At 46.2% G+C, this 21570-nt stretch overlaps 1 protein-coding gene across 1 annotated transcript; it reads left to right on the forward strand.

The window, feature by feature from the left end:
* Nucleotides 1–2443: 2443 nt before the first annotated feature.
* C1GALT1 (core 1 synthase, glycoprotein-N-acetylgalactosamine 3-beta-galactosyltransferase 1) lies at nucleotides 2444–21135 on the forward strand. The gene is made up of 3 exons (XM_088442204.1): nucleotides 2444–2873; nucleotides 7657–8324; nucleotides 17838–21135. Exons 1-3 carry the CDS (start codon nucleotides 2642–2644, stop codon nucleotides 18018–18020), a joined length of 1083 nt encoding a protein of 360 aa, XP_088298330.1. The 5' UTR covers nucleotides 2444–2641; the 3' UTR covers nucleotides 18021–21135.
* Nucleotides 21136–21570: the final 435 nt, after the last annotated feature.

Here is a 21570-nt window from a genome sequence, read left to right on the forward strand (position 1 = left end):
CTGTTATATCTATATGCAATGCTTGCAACAAGGTCGCCACCGCACTGCCATTGCATTCATTTCAATACAGTGTCCCGAGCAATGTGCGTCGAACAGCAATGGAGCAACGACGCAACATTAAGTTCTGTTTCAAATTGGGTAAATCAGCAACAGAGACGCACGACATCTTGGTGAAACTGTATGGAGACCATCAAGACAATCGCGCTTGCGACGAGACCCTTGTGGTAGGGTCTCGTTGCAGTAAGCCCCAGAGAGGTTTTGGCTCTAACAGAGCCGAAATCTCTCCCACTGACATCACTAGTGATCTCAGTGGGGCCGGCCCCAGACGGAGGCGTTCACATGGGAACGCCTCCGTTTGGGCAGCCACTCCACCGGCCCGCCCACCAAAGGGGGCGTGCAGTCACTCAACATCGACAGCACGCCCCCTTTGTTGCGAGACCCGGAGAGACGGAGTACCCGTCGCTATCCGGGTCTCGCGCATGCGCACGACAGAGCCAGCTCCGTCGTGCGCATGTGCACTGGCCCACCATCAACCCACCAAGGCTAGATTGAGGGCAAGGAGGTTAGGGATAGGCAGTGCTGGGGGTAAGGAGGGGGGTGCACACAGCAGTCAGGGTAATTGGGAAATACACACAGCTACACAGTCGGGGATAGTTTAGGAATGCACAGTTGCACAGTCAGGATTGGGGGGGGTGCACAGGTGGCCATTAATACCAGGTGAGGGGCCACACAGCCGGGGAGTGACAGGGGCCACAAAGCCAGCCAGTAACACCAGGGTCAGGGGTCCTCACCTTTCAGGGTGCTCCTCTCTACCAGCACCGTTTACACCTGAACAGATGCGGCACCAGCTTCTGGATGTGTTTCTGCAGCACCAACGGGTCTGCACACCTCCCCAGCCCGGGTCTGACATCCCACTGAGGCACAGTGAATGGAGAGTGCCTGCGGCGGGAGCAGAATGTGAGGGAGAGGGAACACAGGGGGCACAGGAAGAGTAACAGTCTGGCTGAGTGAGCCGGGAACACAGGGGGCACAGGAAGAGTAACTGAGTCTATGTCTGAATGAGCAACGAGCGGGCGGCAGCTGCAGAAGGCTGACACAGAGGGAGGAGGAGCCGCAAGTGCCAAGGGGATTCTGGGAGCTGTACTGAAGAGAATCTGCCGGCGGCAATTAGTTGAGAAGACGCCGCCAGCTGTGATTGGTTTCTGCGGCGCTGCACACAGGACAAACAGCGCGTCCTGCAAGTACCAGTCAGTTTAAAAAAACTGGTCCCGGGCACCAAGATAATTTTGCCGGGCGAACTGCTCTTAAAATAAAGCCTGGGGAGAACATTGCCACCAAATATGAGCCTTCAATAGGTTCTTTTTATGTCCCTCCCTTTCAAGGAATCATCCAATTTCTACCTCAGTTAAGGCATAGTAGAAAAAAAGGGAAAAAAATAATATTGCATATTACCCTAATAAAAATTGTATTTTGAATATATATATATATATATAACACACAAACATAACAGCAGATCATAATGAAGTAAAAATTGGGGAATCAATCTTTTGCTCCTGTCCCATTAACTGGACAAGTCCTGCAACACGACAGGGTCCACTTTACATCCGGTTGCTGCTATTTCCAAGTTGGAGAAAGGACCTCTGTGACGTAGACACCACGTGACCGCTGCAGGAGGCTGGACCGCTCCTGCGTTACCATCCACTAGGGCATAGAGGGGGAATAAATATCTGTGGCGAGCGCAGCGAGCCACCGTGCCCGAAGCGTGGCGAGCGTAGCGTGCCCGCGAGGGGACAGTTTTGGTCCCCCGTTACCATCCCCGCACCTCCCCTTTTCAGGCCGAGTCACGTGGGTGTGACGTCACAGGGCCATCAGCCCTGTACAGTCTAGACATAACCCTTTACATCCCCACGATTGGGAACTTAAGGATAAGGATAGCCATCGACCATTGATGATTAATAATCATCGATGGCTTATGGCCGATGTCAAATGCTTGCCATCGATGGGGCAGAACTAGATGGTTTTCCTCCATCGATGTTTCAGCATTACCAAAGGGTTTTTTTATTACAAGGTGCAGGGGACTCAGAGCACAGCTCCTCCTCCGGCACCAGCTAAGCTCGGGCCCCAGGTACTGATTGGCCCCAGGTTAGTCAGTCACAAAACAGGGATGATCAACGGTCGGCTAAACCATCGATGGTCATCCATTGCATAGTTGGTAACCATCGATGGCTACTTCCTATTTTGTCATGGATGGTAACATTGCCGATGGCCATCCCTCCCCACTACAAAGTTTGATTCATCTACCCCACAGTGGGACTTTCTAGCGTTTCCCGGATGGTCTGAGGGGCAGCGCTGTGCCAGTCCCCGCTCTGCTCTCTGCCCATATATCGGCGTGATGACGTCAGACGCAGCAGCTGATAGCGATGGCTGTTGAAGCCGTGGTGGGCTGGGCCTGTAGGTGGTGCACTCACTGTCAGTCATTTCCTCTCCTCCCTCCCTCCCCCCCTGCTCTCACGGCTGCCGTTGGGATTGGGAGTAGTGATACACGGGACAGAGTACTGTGATGAGCCGCCGCTGGCCGGCCGCCATGTGACGGAGCCGGGTCACGCAGGCAGCAGCGCTACTCCCGGGGGGCCGCTAGGAAATGGTCCTCACCAAGTCGGTGCTGAGCCTGGCCACCTTCTGCCTGGGCCTGGCCATCGGCTTCGTCTTCTGCTACGTGATCTTCACCATCGCGCTGCAGGAGAGCGGCCAGCCCACCGCCGCCGTCATCCTCTACAATGATCCCCATGGGGGGCACCACCATGCCGACGGCCCCGGCGAGCAGCTGGCCGGCCACATCATGGACTTCAACGCCGACACCCGGCAGCATCACGGTAACCACCTCCCCGCTGGCCAATATCCTCTGCCTTCTCCATTACTGGCACTTACTGACACTGACTAATGTCCCCCCCTTGCTGAGACTGACTAATGTCCCCCCCTTGCTGAGACTGACTAATGTCCCCCCCTTGCTGAGACTGACTAATGCCCCCCCCTTGCTGAGACTGACTAATGCCCCCCCCTTGCTGAGACTGACTAATGCCCCCCCCTTGCTGAGACTGACTAATGCCCCCCCCTTGCTGAGACTGACTAATGTCCCCCCCTTGCTGAGACTGACTAATGTCCCCCCCTTGCTGAGACTGACTAATGTCCCCCCCTTGCTGAGACTGACTAATGTCCCCCCCTTGCTGAGACTGACTAATGTCCCCCCCTTGCTGAGACTGACTAATGTCCCCCCCTTGCTGAGACTGACTAATGTCCCCCCCCTTGCTGAGACTGACTAATGTCCCCCCCCTTGCTGAGACTGACTAATGTCCCCCCCCTTGCTGAGACTGACTAATGTCCCCCCCCTTGCTGAGACTGACTAATGTCCCCCCCCTTGCTGAGACTGACTAATGTCCCCCCCCTTGCTGAGACTGACTAATGTCCCCCCCCTTGCTGAGACTGACTAATGTCCCCCCCCTTGCTGAGACTGACTAATGTCCCCCCCCTTGCTGAGACTGACTAATGTCCCCCCCCTTGCTGAGACTGACTAATGTCCCCCCCCTTGCTGAGACTGACTAATGTCCCCCCCCTTGCTGAGACTGACTAATGTCCCCCCCCTTGCTGAGACTGACTAATGTCCCCCCCCTTGCTGAGACTGACTAATGTCCCCCCCCTTGCTGAGACTGACTAATGTCCCCCCCCTTGCTGAGACTGACTAATGTCCCCCCCCTTGCTGAGACTGACTAATGTCCCCCCCCTTGCTGAGACTGACTAATGTCCCCCCCCTTGCTGAGACTGACTAATGTCCCCCCCCCTTGCTGAGACTGACTAATGTCCCCCCCCTTGCTGAGACTGACTAATGTCCCCCCCCTTGCTGAGACTGACTAATGTCCCCCCCCTTGCTGAGACTGACTAATGTCCCCCCCCTTGCTGAGACTGACTAATGTCCCCCCCCTTGCTGAGACTGACTAATGTCCCCCCCCTTGCTGAGACTGACTAATGTCCCCCCCCTTGCTGAGACTGACTAATGTCCCCCCCCTTGCTGAGACTGACTAATGTCCCCCCCCGTGCTGAGACTGACTAATGTCCCCCCCCGTGCTGGCAGTGACTAATGTCCCCCCCCTTGCTGACACTGACCAATGTCCCCCCCCCGTACTGGCAGTGACCAATGTCCCCCGTCCCCGTACTGGCAGTGACCAATGTCCCCCCCCCCCCCCCCCCCCCCCCCGTACTGGCAGTGACCAATGTCCCCCGTCCCCGTCCCCCCGTACTGGCAGTGACGAATGCCCCCCCCGTACTGGCAGTGACCAATGTACCCCCGCCGGTACTGGCACTGACCAATGCCCCCCCCTCCCCCCCCGTACTGGCAGTGACCAATGTCGTCCCCCCCCCCCCCCGTACTGGCAGTGACCAATGTCCGAAACCCCCCCCCCCCCTGTACTGGCAGTGACCAATGTCCCCCCCCCCCCCCCGTACTGACAGTGACTGATATTCCTCCCACCGCTGACTGTCACTGGCTGATATTCCACCCACCGCTGACTGTCACTGGCTGATATTCCACCCACCGCTGACTGTCACTGGCTGATATTCCACCCACCGCTGACTGTCACTGGCTGATATTCCACCCACCGCTGACTGTCACTGGCTGATATTCCACCCACCGCTGACTGTCACTGGCTGATATTCCACCCACCGCTGACTGTCACTGGCTGATATTCCACCCACCGCTGACTGTCACTGGCTGATATTCCCCCAAAAACCGCCGTCACTGACATCCCACCACTGACGGCTCTCACTGACTGATGTCCCCCTTCCACCAACACTTATGGCTATCACTGACTGATATCTACCCCCACTGACTAATATCCCACCACCACTTACTGTCGCTGACTGTTATTTCCCCCAACAACTAAATAACTATTAATATAACAGTAAATGGTATTTATTAGCTCATATAGTTGTTGGCTATTATTATTCGGAGTAGGAGAGTCCCCTAATGGATTTAGCACGAGTTATGGAAAACTGATTTATTTTTAGTCATAAACTACAATCTGTGCAAACAATGCACTATATTTGCTTGTGATAAAAGGGAAGGACATATGGTATAGTGAGGTAAGGGACATACGTGTCATTGCTTTGTGTGCTTCATTCTGGGCCATTGCGTGTTCGTTTTATACTGTACATATTCCTTATCTGGGGTATTTTCTTTATGGGATATCTATGTATACGCCAAGCTTAATGACTCTCAATGTTATCTCAGTTTAAAACCTATTATCACTAATTAAATGTCGTTTATACCATAGTTTAGGGTTAGAGGCCATTGAATGATGGTGGTGGTGGCACCATTACCACATCCCTTACAATGGCATGTAGCCGTTGCATGTTACCCATTCGATGGTATGCCAGTGCACATGTGCAGCTTAAGGACATAGGTTTGTCTTCCTGGTGTCGCAGCCAGAGTGACATCAGCATGCACCTGTAAGAAGCTGCCATCATTGCAATCTCAGTATCAAATACAAAATGCCTTTCCAGGGAATCGTAAACACCGATGGTTGCTAACCATTGGTTTCCGATGGCCATCCCTATTCTGGTTACCCTGCACCTGGCAAAAGGTACCAATACACTCTGCAGTTTTGATGACCGCTCGTGCCATCTTGAAGCTTATTGGCTGCAAATCGCTGCGTTTGGGCTGAAAAAGCTGCGAACCGAGTATGCAAACAATCTAGGCAGCAGATGGCGGCACATTTTGTTTTATACGAGGGGGAGAGGGGATCAGTTAGAAGCGAGGGAGCTTGCTAGGCCGCACACCTTCAGGCAGACATTGTTTCAATAACTTGTTATGTTATAACCGTTTTTCCACCGAAATCCCGGGCCTGACCCTGAATTTGGAACACTGTTCCAAGCCTGGTAAGACCCCGGGATTTACCCTGTTCCCACTGCGGTGCCGAGAATATCCCAGGTCAGGTCGCCGCCGTTCACACTGCGCACGGGTGCTGTGCCGGCACTTGGAGATAGTCATCACCAATCGGGAAAAATCCAGCTCTCACCTGAACGCCAGACTGAAGCAGACCAGGGGAGGGGGCGTGTCCTTTCTGGAGGCTGTCTGATGTCACAGCTGTCACCGGGGAGACGGGCAGGGAGAGATTACCGCCTCCACTTATGAAGCGGGGATGGGTTAAAACCGGGACAGTCCAGACCATACAGGGAGGCTGTAATTTCTCCCTCCACGGCGACAGCTGTCACAGTCACCTTCCGATTTCACCAATTCACCATGCTGTCAACAGGTCCCAGGTCGGATGAACCTGGTTACCTGTTTACACTGAGCCTGACCCGGGTTTTACCCAGGTAAAACCCTCCTCGAGACCCGGGAAGAAATGCCGGGTCAATCGACCCAGGATTTTTTCCTAGGAGCCTTTTCCACTGAGCCAAGACCCAGGTTGACACGGCAATAACCCGAGTTTTTGTGGCAGTGGAAAAGGGGTATTAGTTTATCGAATGCACCTGAAGACACCGGAGGTTCTCCACCTGTCATTCAGTAACCTATTAGCTTTTGAAACAATGACTTGTATAACAAGCTGCCTGTGTTGTGAGTCTAGATCAGTGTTGGCTAACCTTGACACTCCAGCTGTTATGGAACTACATAACCCAGCATGCACTGCTACAGTTTTGCTATTAGGGCATGCTAAAACTGGCAGGGCATGCTGGGATATATAGTTCCACAACAGCTGGAGTGTCAAGGTTAGCCAACACTGGTCTATATATTGCCTAAGCATGAAGTGTTTACACTAAAAGGTTTAGAAACCAAGAATGGCGATATTCAAAGTACTAAAGGGAAGGGTGCAGCTGTTCAATTGCCCACAAACTATAAGCAAAAGAAACTATTTGAAACTACACACCACTCCTTTTAACTGATTAAGGTCTCAGATACTCTTATATTTATTTCTAAACCAGAATAAAAACATCATATTAGTACAAACACATTAGTAATAGATACATGTTCATAACAACAAATTGGGAAAAAATCCTGCTGTTCAATATTAGGATGTCGGAGCTCTAAAGATCTGCACCGAAGTAGTTCATGGTAAATATGGAATGAGAGAGCGTCCAGTATAAACAATAATCCAATAATATTTGAGCTCAGAATAAAATTAAATAATAGTTCGTAGAGAAATTCAGCCCATATGTGACTGTTGGGCACTTTCCTTGTATTCCTGCCGATGAAAGATGCAGGTTCACCCAGCTGTGCTGTAACATATAGCGGCGTGTGTAGTGCGGTCCTGGCTTGTGGACACAGTGGACCTGCTAAGATGATTATTAACTGATACTTTTATTTTTGGAACTTTCATTTCAGGGAATTACTCAAATTTTAAGTGTACAGAACGGAGGGGGCGGGGGGGGGGGGGGTACTTTTTGTTCACAGTTGTGTCCATTTAATCATTGTTTCATTATTTTATTTAAATTAGTGGTGCAAAGTGGTCTAGATAAGGAACCAAGGGGTTTGTTTACTAAGCGTCTGGTTCTAAAACTTGACACTTCCAGTCGGGTTTATGCCGGAAATTTAAAGGGGCGATGCTTTCACTAGCCACCTGTGTAGTGTGTCTTTTCTAAATCAATGCAATCTCTGTTCCCTTTCAGACGAGGACGTCCATGTATCTGAAGATCTCTACAAGAATGTGAGGATCCTGTGCTGGGTCATGACGGGACCTCAAAACCTGGACAAGAAAACCAAACACGTTAAAGCCACTTGGGCCCAAAGGTGCAACAAAATATTGTACATGAGCTCAGAAGAAAATAAAGATTTCCCCACCGTAGGTCTGGATACCAAGGAGGGAAGGGACCAGCTTTACTGGAAAACAATCAAGGCCTTCCAGTACGTTCACGACCACCACCTGGACGATGCCGACTGGTTCATGAAAGCAGACGACGACACTTACGTTGTGGTGGACAACTTGAGGTGGCTCTTGTCAAAGTACAAGCCAGAGGACCCCATTTACTTTGGCCGGCGGTTCAAGCCCTATGTGAAACAGGGTTACATGAGCGGAGGGGCCGGTTATGTGCTGAGTAAGGAAGCCTTAAAAAGGTTTGTGAACGCCTTCAAGGAAGAGAAGTGCACTCACAGCTCCTCTGTGGAAGACCTGGCTCTGGGGAAGTGTATGGAGAATATTAATGTCAAGGCAGGAGACTCCAGAGATACCAGCGGAAAAGAGACTTTTCACCCATTTGTCCCCGAACATCATCTCATCCAGGGATATTTGCCAAAGACTTTCTGGTACTGGAATTACAACTACTATCCTGCCATAGAGGTAAGACGCCTTACGTAATGGTTTTGGCTCAGTGCGGTGTTAGCTGCTATTTGTGAATGAGTTTCACCTTTAAGCAACTGGAACTAATCCGTCTGGAATGCCTGCAGCTGAGCTTACCTAGCAAAGATAATAAAAGTACAGCATTGGGCCTCAGCCCAGTGTACAGATCTATAGATAACACATTCTAACCCTATACAGTGTCCTATTTATACATTCATTTGTTTACAATACAGTTCACAATATGAAGGAAGAAAAGGGGGCACTTAAACACAGCTGCTGGTTAAAAATATATATTTACTTAAATCAATGGTAAAATCACAAACCTATGAATCCACAGGTGAAATGCAAACAATTAGCATTTGTAAACTTTACCAATATTGCACATAATCTCTGAATCAATTCAACACAAGTGTGGCGTAGAAGTCAGCAAGCAGGTTACCAGCAAAGCACATAGTTGTGGTCCGGAGAGCTGGTTAGTTAAGGTGGATACACACTATAGCGATATATCTGCAGATCGAGTGATCTGCAGATGATGGTCCGTTCATACACACTGAACGACCATCATCAGCGTGCTGCAGCGGGTCGGGGGCATGGCCCAATTGCGGAACTCGTGGCCACACGCTTGCGGCGCTGGGGAGGGGGCGCTGTGTGCCCCTCACCACGGCGCACAGCCAATGGGGGGCACGATCAGTGTGATCGCCCCCCACTTTGACACAGGAGACTCTCCAGCTGCTGCTTTAGCAGCCTCGGACAGTCTAACAGTGCAGCCCAGCACACGGCAGTGTGTGCTGGGGCTGCTGTGACCTAAGAGGGATGGGGAGCGGGGCCAACCGGTAGGTGTAGCAGAGTCTCAGGGCAGAGTACCAGTGCTCCCAATCCGCGGCTCCAACAATCTCCGGTAATAGCGAGGAGGCCAGTCACGCTGTAAACCACATGCGTGCTACTTTCGGACTCTGAACTTCCGGCTTCTGGTATTGGCGTTCCACTTGCGTTCCAGGGATAGCGGGTCTACTGACGCGTTTCTCCGCCTATGGGTGTGGCGGTTTCATCAGAGGGACTGTTATTGTTTAGGTTTTTTTAGCCCCTTCAACACTTGTTTCAACTTTGACGATTAATCACTCACTGATCGTCCCCCCACAAACTAAAAATGGCACAGCAGGCGGATAATGGCACAGCAAAAATAAATGACACTGCGTTTGTATAAATTCTGTTCACTACTTGAAATATCAAATAAAGTTCACCTATTTGGTATTTTTGTCCCCTGTAAATCTAGCGAATGAAGTAATCATGTAACGGGCTTGCAGTCACTGTGTAAGAGTTTACAAAAGGAAAAATGCTGAAGGCGTATTTTTCTTTTTCCTGCTCTGCTCTTTTCCTTCCCCAAAGTCTAGCTGCTCTTGCAGAATAATTGCAGACTAGCATACAAATGAATCCATATAAGAAACCTAAACCTGGTATTAAATAAACAGCAAATACGTGAGGTTTTATTAGTGGAACACTGAGAGCTGGCAGTGTCCTATATCTAGAGTGGAATTGCCGCCTACACGCGCGGGCCCGACGCAGAACTAAGTGCAAGTCGGATGCAATTGCTCGTGTATTGTGTGCGCAGAACTAAAGCGTATATCTGTGTCACCCCTGTCTGTCTGCCCCTCTCTTTAGAATGCAGCACCAGTGGCAAACGCAGGATTTCTAGAGGGGGGTTTCCAAATGCTTGATTTTAGAGTGAGTGTGGCCAGTCCATGAAGAGGGCAGAATTATTACTCAACCAGTTTTAATAAGCATCATACAAAGTGTATTGTGTATCATAATTCCAGCATATACAGGACCAGCGATCACAGTTACCCATTATATGCGTCATACATAGTGTATTGTGTATCATAATTCCAGCGATCACAGTAAGCCATTAGATGCGGCGTTAGGGCCATCCTGTCTGAGCTGAATGTATTTATTTTAGATGTGGGCACCATTCCAAACTATTGCAGCAAGTCTGGGAGCCTGGAGGAGCAGCAGAAGAACCTAGCACTGCCCTGGACATTATATGTACATATTGGGCTCTATAGCAGTGCATCCCAAATAGTGCATGTTTTCCAGAACTCCTAGTTGGTGCACAGGTTATTTATTACTGTCTGATACATGTTAAAAGATCCACAGGTGGTGCTAATTTATTTCATTTGTGATACTGAGAAGAACATGCAACACTAGCAAAATTCTATTATATTACTATTTCTACTGTGGTCATGTGTGTGCTGGGGAGGGGGGTTTCCAGGCAGACGGAAACCCCCCCTGCGTTTGCCTATGAGCACCCTCTTCCCTTATGTGCTTGTCCTTCCCTTATACCATCATCTGCTCCATACTCCCTACAACGGCCCCTAACCCGTGGTTGCTGCCACCCTGCTGTTTATTTGAGTGTTGCACCCGTTGATGCAGTAATGTTTACACAACATGTCCTTGTCCTGCATTGTCCTGTACTGTAAGTCACTGTACTCTTTGTTTTTGTATATTTATGTACTTTGCTTGGCGCTGCGGAATCCTTGTGGCGCCATATAAAGGATAATAATAATCGCCCATATGCAGTATTATACTCCCCTGCGTCCGGCTCATTCCTATCTGTACGCTTGGTTTCAAATTTGCCGTTATGATCAGTCAGGTGCAGACGATGCCTCTGATAACGGTCATATTTACACACATGCATGACTGTGGACACGACCTCTCTGACCTTTGTTCGGCTCTTTAATGGTGATCTGACTGAATAGCGTACAACTGCATCACCCCTAGATGCGAACACTGAACACACACACATACACACACTTTTTAATGGTGTTATCATTATGTGGGTTATTTGGAGAACTGCTAGAAATGCACTGAAGAGCTAAACAATTAACTGATTGTTTTATTACATTGTTTACTATTCATGTCAATCATAGTTTCCTTCAGTGCAGCACAAAATAAGTAGGCGCATGGTGACATTGCACGTTGCCATAAGCTGAGAGAGCATCTAGAAGTATTGTGTCCTGCCTATGATTTCTGCTAAGGCTGTACAGTACGCGTGTATAGTATTTTTTTTTATTATTATTTTTAATGATAAAGTGAAACAAACTGTAAATGGAGAAATGCCAAACAAATGGGCAAATCCACGCCGCATTCCCCATTAGTAACCATTGAAGTGTCACCCACTATAATGATGTACTGCACATAGCAACTGCTGGTGATACAGACTGAATCAGTATGTTATACCGCAGGCCGCATGGCCGGCGGTTCAAATCCCGACGGTGGAAGCCCGGCAGGGGTGAAGATCCCGACAGCGGATTGCGGTAAGTAACCCTACTCCTACCCCTCCCCATCCTAACCCTAAGGGGTGCCTAACCTTTACCGTCCCCGCAGCCTAAACCTAAGTCTCCCGGGTAGGCAGGTGCCTAACCTTAACCTCCCCCTGGGGGTGCCTAACCCTAACTCCCCCTTCCCCTAGCCTAAACCCAACCCTCCCGGGGGAGGGGGAGTGCCTAAACCGGTCCCCCGGGACACCTGTCATTAGTGCCCTGACGGTATTTGACAGTCGGGAAGCCGGCAGGCGGTGTTTTTACCGTTGGCTTCCTGACTGTATCCCATACAGACGCCCCTATCACTTACCCAATTTGTTATCGCTCTATTAACTATCTATATCTTTATTTTGTTGCTCTCATTGGAACATAAAACCCATTTTTGGTGGGGGGGGAATAAAAAAAGTGAAAGCCAAATACATTGATAACTCATACCGTCTGTGTTCTACACACTTGCACGCATCACAATACAAATGAATCCATGCATACACAGTGTACACGCTAGAAAACTGGCAGGGTGCTGGGGTTGCCGGCCGGGAGCTTCTGCGCTCACCGAAAAAGGGGGTGTGGATGATCGGGGAGGGGGACATGTCCTTGTGACACCATCAATTTTTCACATTTGGGGGCGTGCCCAGTACTTACGGAGGTGCTGGGTTTCCCCCAAGCTCTCACCTCACGGTGAATAGATGCCGTGTGCATGCGCACGGCGTCTATTCTCTGGATGATCTGTTACCGCAACTTTTGCCACCCACAGGCAGAAGGCTCAAGGCAGGCTGCTTTAGCGGGCTACCGCAAGAAAGGCAGGGTGGATTTTGCACTTTTAAATCGGGCAGGGGCAGCACCTCTCTGAATCAGCCTTCTGGGAATACTACATACATATACATACCCACGTTGATACATACAGACTCCCCACTTGTATTTCTGAACCCCCAAGTGTTAGTCCTGTTGGTTGGCTATGCTGCAGTCTGGTCCTGTGACCTATCATAAGGACGTCTGTTTTGTCAGGGTTCAGTCGTAGCCGACTGGCACTCATCCACTTGTGGAGCTCAGCTAGTCAGCCATTTAGGGTGGTTGTTGGGTTCTCAGTAGCTGGAGCAAAGGAACAGGTCCAGTTTTGTATTATCTGCATAGCACTGGTAGACCAGGCCATGAAATCTGATTATATAACCAAGTGGTAGTTTATATACTGAAAAAAGCAATGAGTCACCTCTGTCTCATGCAATCAGAAGATCATTAAGCACATGGGCTGCTTCAGTGCTATGTCTTCTCCTGAATCCTGACTGGAATGGATCATAAATATCATATTTTGACAGGCTGGTTTCTAGCCGAGTTGCCACCACTTTCTCAATAACCTTTCTTAGAAAAGGAATTTTTGATACCGGTCTGTACATAAACATGCAGTCGGGGTCTAAATTAGGTTTTTTTAAGAAGCGATCTAACAATTACTTCCTTTAGTGGTTCAGGAAAAATGCCTATCTGCAAAGAGCATTGAACTGTGTTTGCAAATACAGGTCCAATCATGTCCATACACCCTATTAGATGCTTGGTTGAGGCAGGGTCCAGATCACAGGTGGTAGGTTGCGACATTTGGGTAATTTAGCAATGTCTTATACATCCATTATGCCAAAGCTGTTCCATGGAGACAGGTGGCTTACCTTGGTAGCTTGGCACTGTGGGGATTCCAGCCCTAAAGGAAGATACTTTATCTGCAAAGAATTTTGCAAACTCATTGCATCTTTGACTGGGAGATGGATACATCAGGCTGCAGGCATGCTGGTTTGCATTTGCAAAGCATCTCCACTGTACGGAAAAGCTGAGCTGGCCTATTGTTTGCTGTCCTGATCTCTGGTGATGATTGATATTCTCCAATATGTTTGGTTTTAACTTATCCTCTACCAGGGTCGTCTTTCTCCATCATCTTTCAAGCCTACTACCCCTTTTTTTGAGTTTACTAATACTGTTGTCAAACCAAGGGGCTTTATGGTGTGGTATGAGGGGGTCGTATACGCACAGGGGAGATAATGTCCATTGCAGCTGTCACATCCCTGTTATAGGGACTAGGGAACAAGGAGCCCCCATTACCGCAGAGAGATCCAGGTTTGCTGCAAAAGGCTGGGGAGTCATACCCCTCCTTGGGTGATACCTGGTCAACTCCATGGGAACAGTTCCATTTCAAGGGGTTGCGACTGAGACCTGAATTGAGTGGTGGTCTGACCACGTGACTTGGTTTATTTTTAGGTCGGAGACTTCTAATCCAATCTGGAAGAACAGATCAAGAGAGTGACCACTTTTATGTGTAGCAGAAGGAATGACTTGTGTGAGGCCCAGAGCATTCTCTGATGAGCTCTTACACAAGACAAACTAATTAAATATAAAAAAAAAGAACATATATAGATAAAATTATCTAATATATTATATACAACTTGGTTTTAAAATGAGGGCAATTTATTACTAAACTTCATGTAATTGATAATAAAATTACTGAATCTATAGTCATAATAAAAAGGTTACTGAGGAAGTTGTGGGAGATGATAAAGGAATAAATGAATCTAGCGCTTTACTCCTTTATCATCACTGAATTTTGGACCATTACTTCCACTTATCCGGACCAGCATATTGGACTTGCGCCTCTCTCCTGGCCAACTATAAATTGCACCACCAGCAGGACTACTTGCTAATTTCTGTGGACGGAAATTAAAGGTGCCCACACACATACCAATGTGCACACGATCAGCCGATGTGTACGATTTCCCTTCAAACTCTCCCTGGCAGCTCTGCACACAATTTGGTGTCCAATCTTTATACGATCTCTCCCTCCTGCATTCAGACTTTTCACTGTGTATTCTATCCTAGATTGTCAGATCAGCCCTACTGCACGGCAGATCTGACGATGCGATGTGCGACCAGCGGGGACGCGCATCGCATCGTGAGTGGGGGCTCACGATTTTGGCATATTATACGCGATCTGACGTTCCAATACGTCGGAATGGGCCAGATCGGGTAAAATCGCTATGTGTGTGGGCATCTTTAGGCTGGTAATATTTATCGTCGTTCTGCTTATTATTCCGGATTTCGACATTCAGAACTATTCAACCCATATTATGTCCAGTTATTTACCATTTTAAACGTTATTGGTCCTTATTCAAGAATTGTGGCCCTTTTTTATTGTGACAATTGAGTCACTAATTTTATGATATAGTTTTATCTATTATAGTTATATGATGTGTAGCAATAAATTGACCCCATTTCTAAGGCGAGCCGTACATAATACATTTTATTACCATTTTTTTTTATCTATAAATGTTTTTTTTGAGATAGAGATATATATATATTTATTATTTATTTAATTAGGTTGTCACTACAGGGTGAGTCTCCCATATCCAAATATTCCGAAATATGGAATATTTTTTAGCATGACTGAGAAAGTGAAACCTTTGCTTTTTGATGGTTCAATGTACACAAACTTTGTTTAAAGCACAAAAAGATTAAAATACAGTATAAAATAAACTTCAGGCTGTGTGTATAACGTGTATATGAAACATAAATGAATTTCATGTATGTACACAAACTTTTTTGATGCTCATAATTATTAAAAGTATTGTATAAAATTACCTGCAGGCTGTCTGTATAAGGTGCATATAACGCATCAATGCATTCTGTGTTTAGATTTGGGTCCCATTCCCAAGACATTTCATTATGGCATGCAATTATTCCAAAATACGGAATATTCCGATATCCAAAATACCCCTGGTCCCAAGCTTTTTGGATATGGGAGACTCGACCTGTATATGTACCATTGATGTGTATTACTTAAGTGCTGTTTATCTCTATATCTGTTTTCCTTTATATCTATTGGAGTTGGCGCCCCCCTTTGAACTAGCTACTACACAGATAGCGCTGGTCTAGTCATTTCTATATGTTGTCTACATATACAGTCAGGTGCATAAATATTGGGACATTGACAGAATTTGCATATTTTGGCCTCTATTCACCACCACAATTTCTTTGAAATGAAACAAACAAGATGTGCTTTAACTGCAGACTTTCAGATTTAATTTGAGGGTAATTACATCCAAATCAGGTGAACGGTGTAGGAATTACAATTAGCCATTGTGGTGGTGAATAGAGGCCAAAATATGAAAATTCTGTCAATGTACCAATATTTATGCACCTGACTGTATCAAGTGTGACAAATGTCCTCGCCCCCAAGTGTGACAAATGTCCTCGCCCCCAAGTGTGACAAATGTCCTTGTGACACACCCCTCACTTGTCTGCCATACCCCCTTTTCGCGTACGCACGCAATGAGTCCCTGCCCGTGGTCTAGCAGAAGCACTAGGGCTGCATGATACAGCAGCGATTTTGGCCTGGTGTTGCTGTAGGGATCTGTATTTGCAGCAAGGGCTGTTTACAGTTATCATTTTGTAGGGTGCGTACGGAGAGGGTGTGATGGGGTGTTCCAGTACAGTATGTGTTTATTCTGACCGTATGTTGTACTTATACTGCCTAATAAGCATTAATTAAATGACGGTAGAGATATTCTACACCTATAGTATTAATGTATTAAGGGTGTCACCTGGGTATACACAATGAAACAGGTCTTTCCTGCAGGACTGCTGAAGGTAAACACGTGATGTAATTTCTCTTGTTTGAAGAGCTTTTGTCCGGGTCTTAATATATAATGTTATTGATAAGATACAGCAGCATCTTTTAGTAGCTGCCAAGAGGGAAATTTGTATTTTGACAATTTAAAGCCGTTTGGGAGGTTTCCGAGCTGTACTCCCTCAGGACAATTTGCATACAATTAGAAGGGCCATTTGGGTCATACAAGATACGTGGCAGCACATTGAGCCAATGCCCCATCCAGCTGGTTTAAGAGCATGGCTTGTTCTGTCATTGTTTGGTCTCCTCAGTGCAGGACAAGTAGCTCTGTTCAGCATATAAAGTGCTATATAGACATTTTCCCTGAAAGCATCTAGTCGTGGCTTTGGCTGGCATGTAAGTGGCGCCACCCAGAAGTCCTTTCTGCTTTACTTGTAACACATATAAATATGGACTATATATAATGTGACACTTTAGCTTCATTTGTGCTGACAGAATAATGAAATTCTCTTCTGTTACTCTATAATGATTTTTTCATTTTAAAACGTCTATACCAATTTTTGGATGATTTATTTTTTTTTTCTTTCTTGTGGCTAAAGACAAGTTCTGATAACAGGCTGTAGCCAATTTGCTGAAAACGACATCGTTGGCAGCGTAATGTTGGGCACAGCATGCCGACACAGTACTGATATTCGTTGATGCATTGCAACCGGGTCAGCATTCTAACTTTTACACTTTCTTTTGCCACACTGTTTAAAGTTATAGGGGTAGATGTACTAAGCCGTGGGGAGAGGTAAGGTACCAACCAACCTGCTCCTAACTGTCATTTTACAGGCTGTTTAAAAAAAATTGACAGGAGCTGATTGGTTGGTACTTTCTCTCTCCAAGGCTTAGTACATCTCCCCCCATAGTGCTAACATGATTACAGTGCTTTAACATTAGTACAGCGTCTGCCTTACCGTCCTGGACGTTACCTTGCCGTCAGTGCCATTGCTAACATTGTGAATGTCGGGAAATCCCATCAGATCCCCTGGTAAATATAAATATACTGTAAGGAGCCCAAGCTTAGAGATGGGTAAGGTGCACACATTTCATAGCATTAAATTATAGCATTATTGTATGGGCTGCACAAGTATCGTACGCAGCTACCACCTTATCACACAGCCCCCAGTGGCTAATGCAGCCCCATTACTGTATCAGTAACTGTATCCATTCAATGACATCTAATGCGGGAGTGTTGCGCCATTTGGGGGCGGTGAGTAAACGCCGGCAATGACTCCCTACTTAATCCGTACGCCGCGCGTTTTACCTCGTACAGGTCCATGTGTGACGTTAGGCTGTTTTATGCACAGCTGATGTGAATGAAGAGTTATTTATATAGCGCACAAATCCCGCAACGATTGTGATTCAATCGACCCCTGTGGGTCCCCATTTAGTACTGGCCCGTGTGGTGACCACTCTGGCGCACAACCCATCATTTTGTACTCGAGAATAAAAAAAGATCTATTGGGTAAAAAAGGGAATATCGTCTTGTTCCTGGCTGAGATCTATTACATGTAACTCTGTACTGACCCTGTGACGTTTTCTTATTCCCAGGGTCCCGGCTGCTGCTCCGACCTGGCCATTTCCTTCCACTACGTGGACTCTACAACAATGTACCAGCTGGAATACCTGGTACACCATCTCCGTCCATATGGATACAAGTACAGATACAGCCCTGATGCGCGGAATAATCCTCCCGAGCAGAATTTGAAGGAAGCGGCTGGAAAAACTGAGTAAAACGCCGCAAGTTTTTTTTTAATTTTTTTTTCTCCAGGCAAAAATGCACTGAGCTGATCTTTACAGACCATCGACCGCAATTGATAAAAGGAAAGGAAAAGAAAAAAACGGGATGTTCCGTAACTTTTTCAACTTTATCGGAAATTTTTTGTTGCTTATAACTTTTTGTTTTCTTCTTTAGAAATGACCATGTACTGTCTGTGTTCCGATATATATATTTTTATTTCTAATCTATTTTGTGAAATGTCAAAGATCCATTTTGGTGATCACATGAACGGACTTTGCTCTTTTCTATTGACAATGATTTTGCTTATTTGTGGGGGAGAAAAAAAGATCTTAACTTGAAAAGTTAATTTTAATTGAAAAGAAGTTTCTTTTGCAATCGTTTCATGTCCTAAAACAAATAGGTGCTTCATTGTAGCCTCAGTAATCTACTCGAACACTCTACGCTCCCAGACAAATCCTTATAATAATCCAAATCGACCCCCTCCTCCAAAAGAATCTACTTCTGGGTAATTACTACTCTATAGCATATCACATGGTGACCAGCAGACCCCATCCTACATTGAAGAGTACTGATAAGGATGAAATAAGCTTTTCGGTTACAGTCTGGTAAAGTCTTGACATGTAAATGGATATAGTTTATTTGCTGTAATACAAGTGGCTGATTTAAAATATTGTTTCGCTAATCACCCTAACTTCTCACCTACTCGTGTATATACGGCCAGCTATATATAGACTCATCCTTTTGTAGTGTATGTTAAAATCCTCTACATCCAATCCCATCATATCTACTCTGCAAGGTCCTCCGTGTTTGGTCAAGCCAACTCTCCACCTACCCGAACATCACTGTAAAGCCCTGGAACAGACCATTGCATGTGCGCAGGGATTGGCGGCATGACCACATCCTTACTGCTAGCCCTGGTGCCATTATCAGATCTTGACCGTGGTGGTGCCTACAAATGAGCGCTAAATCAGAGTCCTTTTCCGCTACCATCCTTGTAGCACCAAGGCCCACATCTTTCTCTGTTCGCAAAGGCGTCCATTGCGTGCTTCTATAAATAAAGGGGTTTAATAACCACCTACGACAGGGGTGTCAAACATGCGGCCCTCCATCTGCTCTGGAACTACATATCCCAGCATGCCCTGCCACAGTTTTAGCATGCCCTAATTGTAAAGCTGTGGCAGTGCATGCTGGGATGGGTAGTTCCACTGCAGCTGAAGGGGCTGCATGTTTGACATGTATGGATCGCAAAGGGGTTTCCATCTGTAGATACATTTATTTTACTGGTTTATAGGTGCTATCCTGAAAATGGTACTGAATACTTTACTACTACTACTACTACTAATGCTTTCTTGCCTCCTTTGTCCATGTATTTATATCATCGGGCAGCAGTGTTTATTGCTATTGTACTGGGATTTGACTCGTAGCTGCTACTTCCTGACTAAAGGTGCGTACACACTGGGCGATTAAAGTGGACGACTGAACGATATCGTTATCGTTCAGTCGTCCACTTTATCCTCCATTTTTAACATCAAAACGATTAATGATGACGACGCGCGTTCCCGCGGGTCGTTCGTCATTATCGTTCATCGAGTAAACATGCAGGCCACCCGGACGATGTCGTCAGGTTGCTGCATGTTGGGGAATGGGGGAGAGAGCCCGGCGCTGAACGATATCGTTAATGATATGGTTAACGATTGTGTATCGTTAATGATATCATGAACGACATTGAGCACACCCTGCCGGGGACACACTAGACGCTATCAATCTGGGAGCATATCGTCTAGTGTGTACGCTCCTTAAAAGTTGTTGGAGGATATATAAGATCCCGGAGATGGAAACCATTGCAGGTGGACATCCCCTGTAATGATGACCACACACACGAACACATTTTTACTGACGTGTTACATCTATTTGGGGTTTGTAGGTAATGTTCTGATAGTTACCCTTTGGCGAGAGACACACACATGTTTTATTTGTCCCGGGACATCGATTAGATTATTCTGCTTGAATCTTTATCTCCATTCATCTAGGGATGAGATCCATTTATGGACATGTCTTTTGTAATCCTTAATTATTTATTTTAGATTTATTTATTGTAAACCGCGCCTGGAACACTTTCGTTGGGCATTATTGTAACACTTCATAATATAAATGGGGGTAGTAATATCCAGTATTGTACAGGCTTTCATCCCCATTTTGTTATAAAATTGCCGTTATACCAGTTTGTGGTGTTGTTTACCTAATGCTGTGTCTTCTGTATCTTGTTGTATAGGCGCTTCTTAAATTACCACTCACGTGCCTCATTGTAATGTTTTTTTAAGTGTCATTTTTTTTCTCTATTTTGGGGGGATGTGTATGGGCGGGTGGTTTCCTACTGACTTGCAAATAATGTTTGGGGGTATCTGCTATATAGTCACCCCCGTTCCAGGGATGCATAGGTCTGCATTGTATGGGCATTGCTGGAAAGGGGGTGGTGTTTTCCCTGGTAGATGGAGTATTTTGGCTGGATAAATCCCATGACCCTGTCTCTAGAGAGAGATCAGGCTTGTGTGTCTTAAAGTGCCTAAAGGTTAATTTATCATAAAAATAATATACTTTTCATAGTGCAATCAATAATGTAACAAAAAGTAAACTGGGAGCCCAAACTAGAGTCTCAGTCCTGGGCCGAAGGAGGCTAAGACCTTGGTGATCTGCTATGTTCCGTAATGAGAGACTGCAATAAGGTCCAGGAGCTCCTGTGCCACTGATCCTCCTGATGAAAAAGTATTTTTAAATCTAGTACCTGTCAGAGCCAGGTGACATCACAGCGATTTGTGTTGTCAGACCGTCACCAAAATCTTGCGTTAGATTATGTAAAAACGAGGAATCAATTTATCTTGAAAGGTCCCTAGCTGTGGTCTAATTGGGAGATTTCCTTATTTTAGCAGAATATGTCTATAGGGTCCTTACTTAAAACAAGCAAAGTACACTTGATTATTTAGAAAAATCTATATTTTTATATATGTTTTTATATAAAGAAAAAAAAAACTCTGATTTTGAATTAATTTGACAATGATTGTGTATACGGCATCCAGTAACATTAAAACAGTGTTTTTAATAATTTATCAATTCGTGTGATTTCGTGAAAGTTATTTATTTTATTTTTTTTTACAATTGTTTTTAATTACTTACTTGCCTAATGTGTTTTTTTTTCTTTAGTTTTTCTGTAGTCTGATCCAATTGGTAACCTTAATATTCGTGTCCCTCAAATTGAATACAGACTTATGTAAATGTGTGAGAGTTGTGGGGTGGGGGGGGGAGAAGAGTACAAATTATCTCCAAAGGAGAGGGGGCTTTGGGTACAGCTGTGCACATGCGATTCTTGTGGCTACTTAATAATCTAGGTTTACAGAAACACGGGTAGATTTACTAAACATCGATTTATCAGAGACGACGAGTATCGGCGGCTTTGACCTGTGCGTTTTAAAATGGCAACAGGAATCTGTTGTAAATGAGCCTGATTTAGCATTGATTCCTGTTGCCATTTTAAAATGATCAGTCAAA

The sequence above is a fragment of the Taudactylus pleione genome, unplaced genomic scaffold (genome assembly GCF_031769625.1).
Source record: "Taudactylus pleione unplaced genomic scaffold, aTauple2 ptg000306l, whole genome shotgun sequence".
Classification (NCBI taxonomy): domain Eukaryota; kingdom Metazoa; phylum Chordata; class Amphibia; order Anura; family Myobatrachidae; genus Taudactylus; species Taudactylus pleione.

Bases quoted from the DNA above. Each gene is read 5' to 3' on its own strand.
- C1GALT1 (XM_088442204.1), top strand. From the start codon at position 2,642: ATGGTCCTCACCAAGTCGGTGCTGAGCCTGGCCACCTTCTGCCTGGGC. The intron at 2,874-7,656 runs GTAACCACCTCC...GTTCCCTTTCAG, and splicing joins CGACACCCGGCAGCATCACG to ACGAGGACGTCCATGTATCT. The intron at 8,325-17,837 runs GTAAGACGCCTT...TCTTATTCCCAG, and splicing joins ACTACTATCCTGCCATAGAG to GGTCCCGGCTGCTGCTCCGA.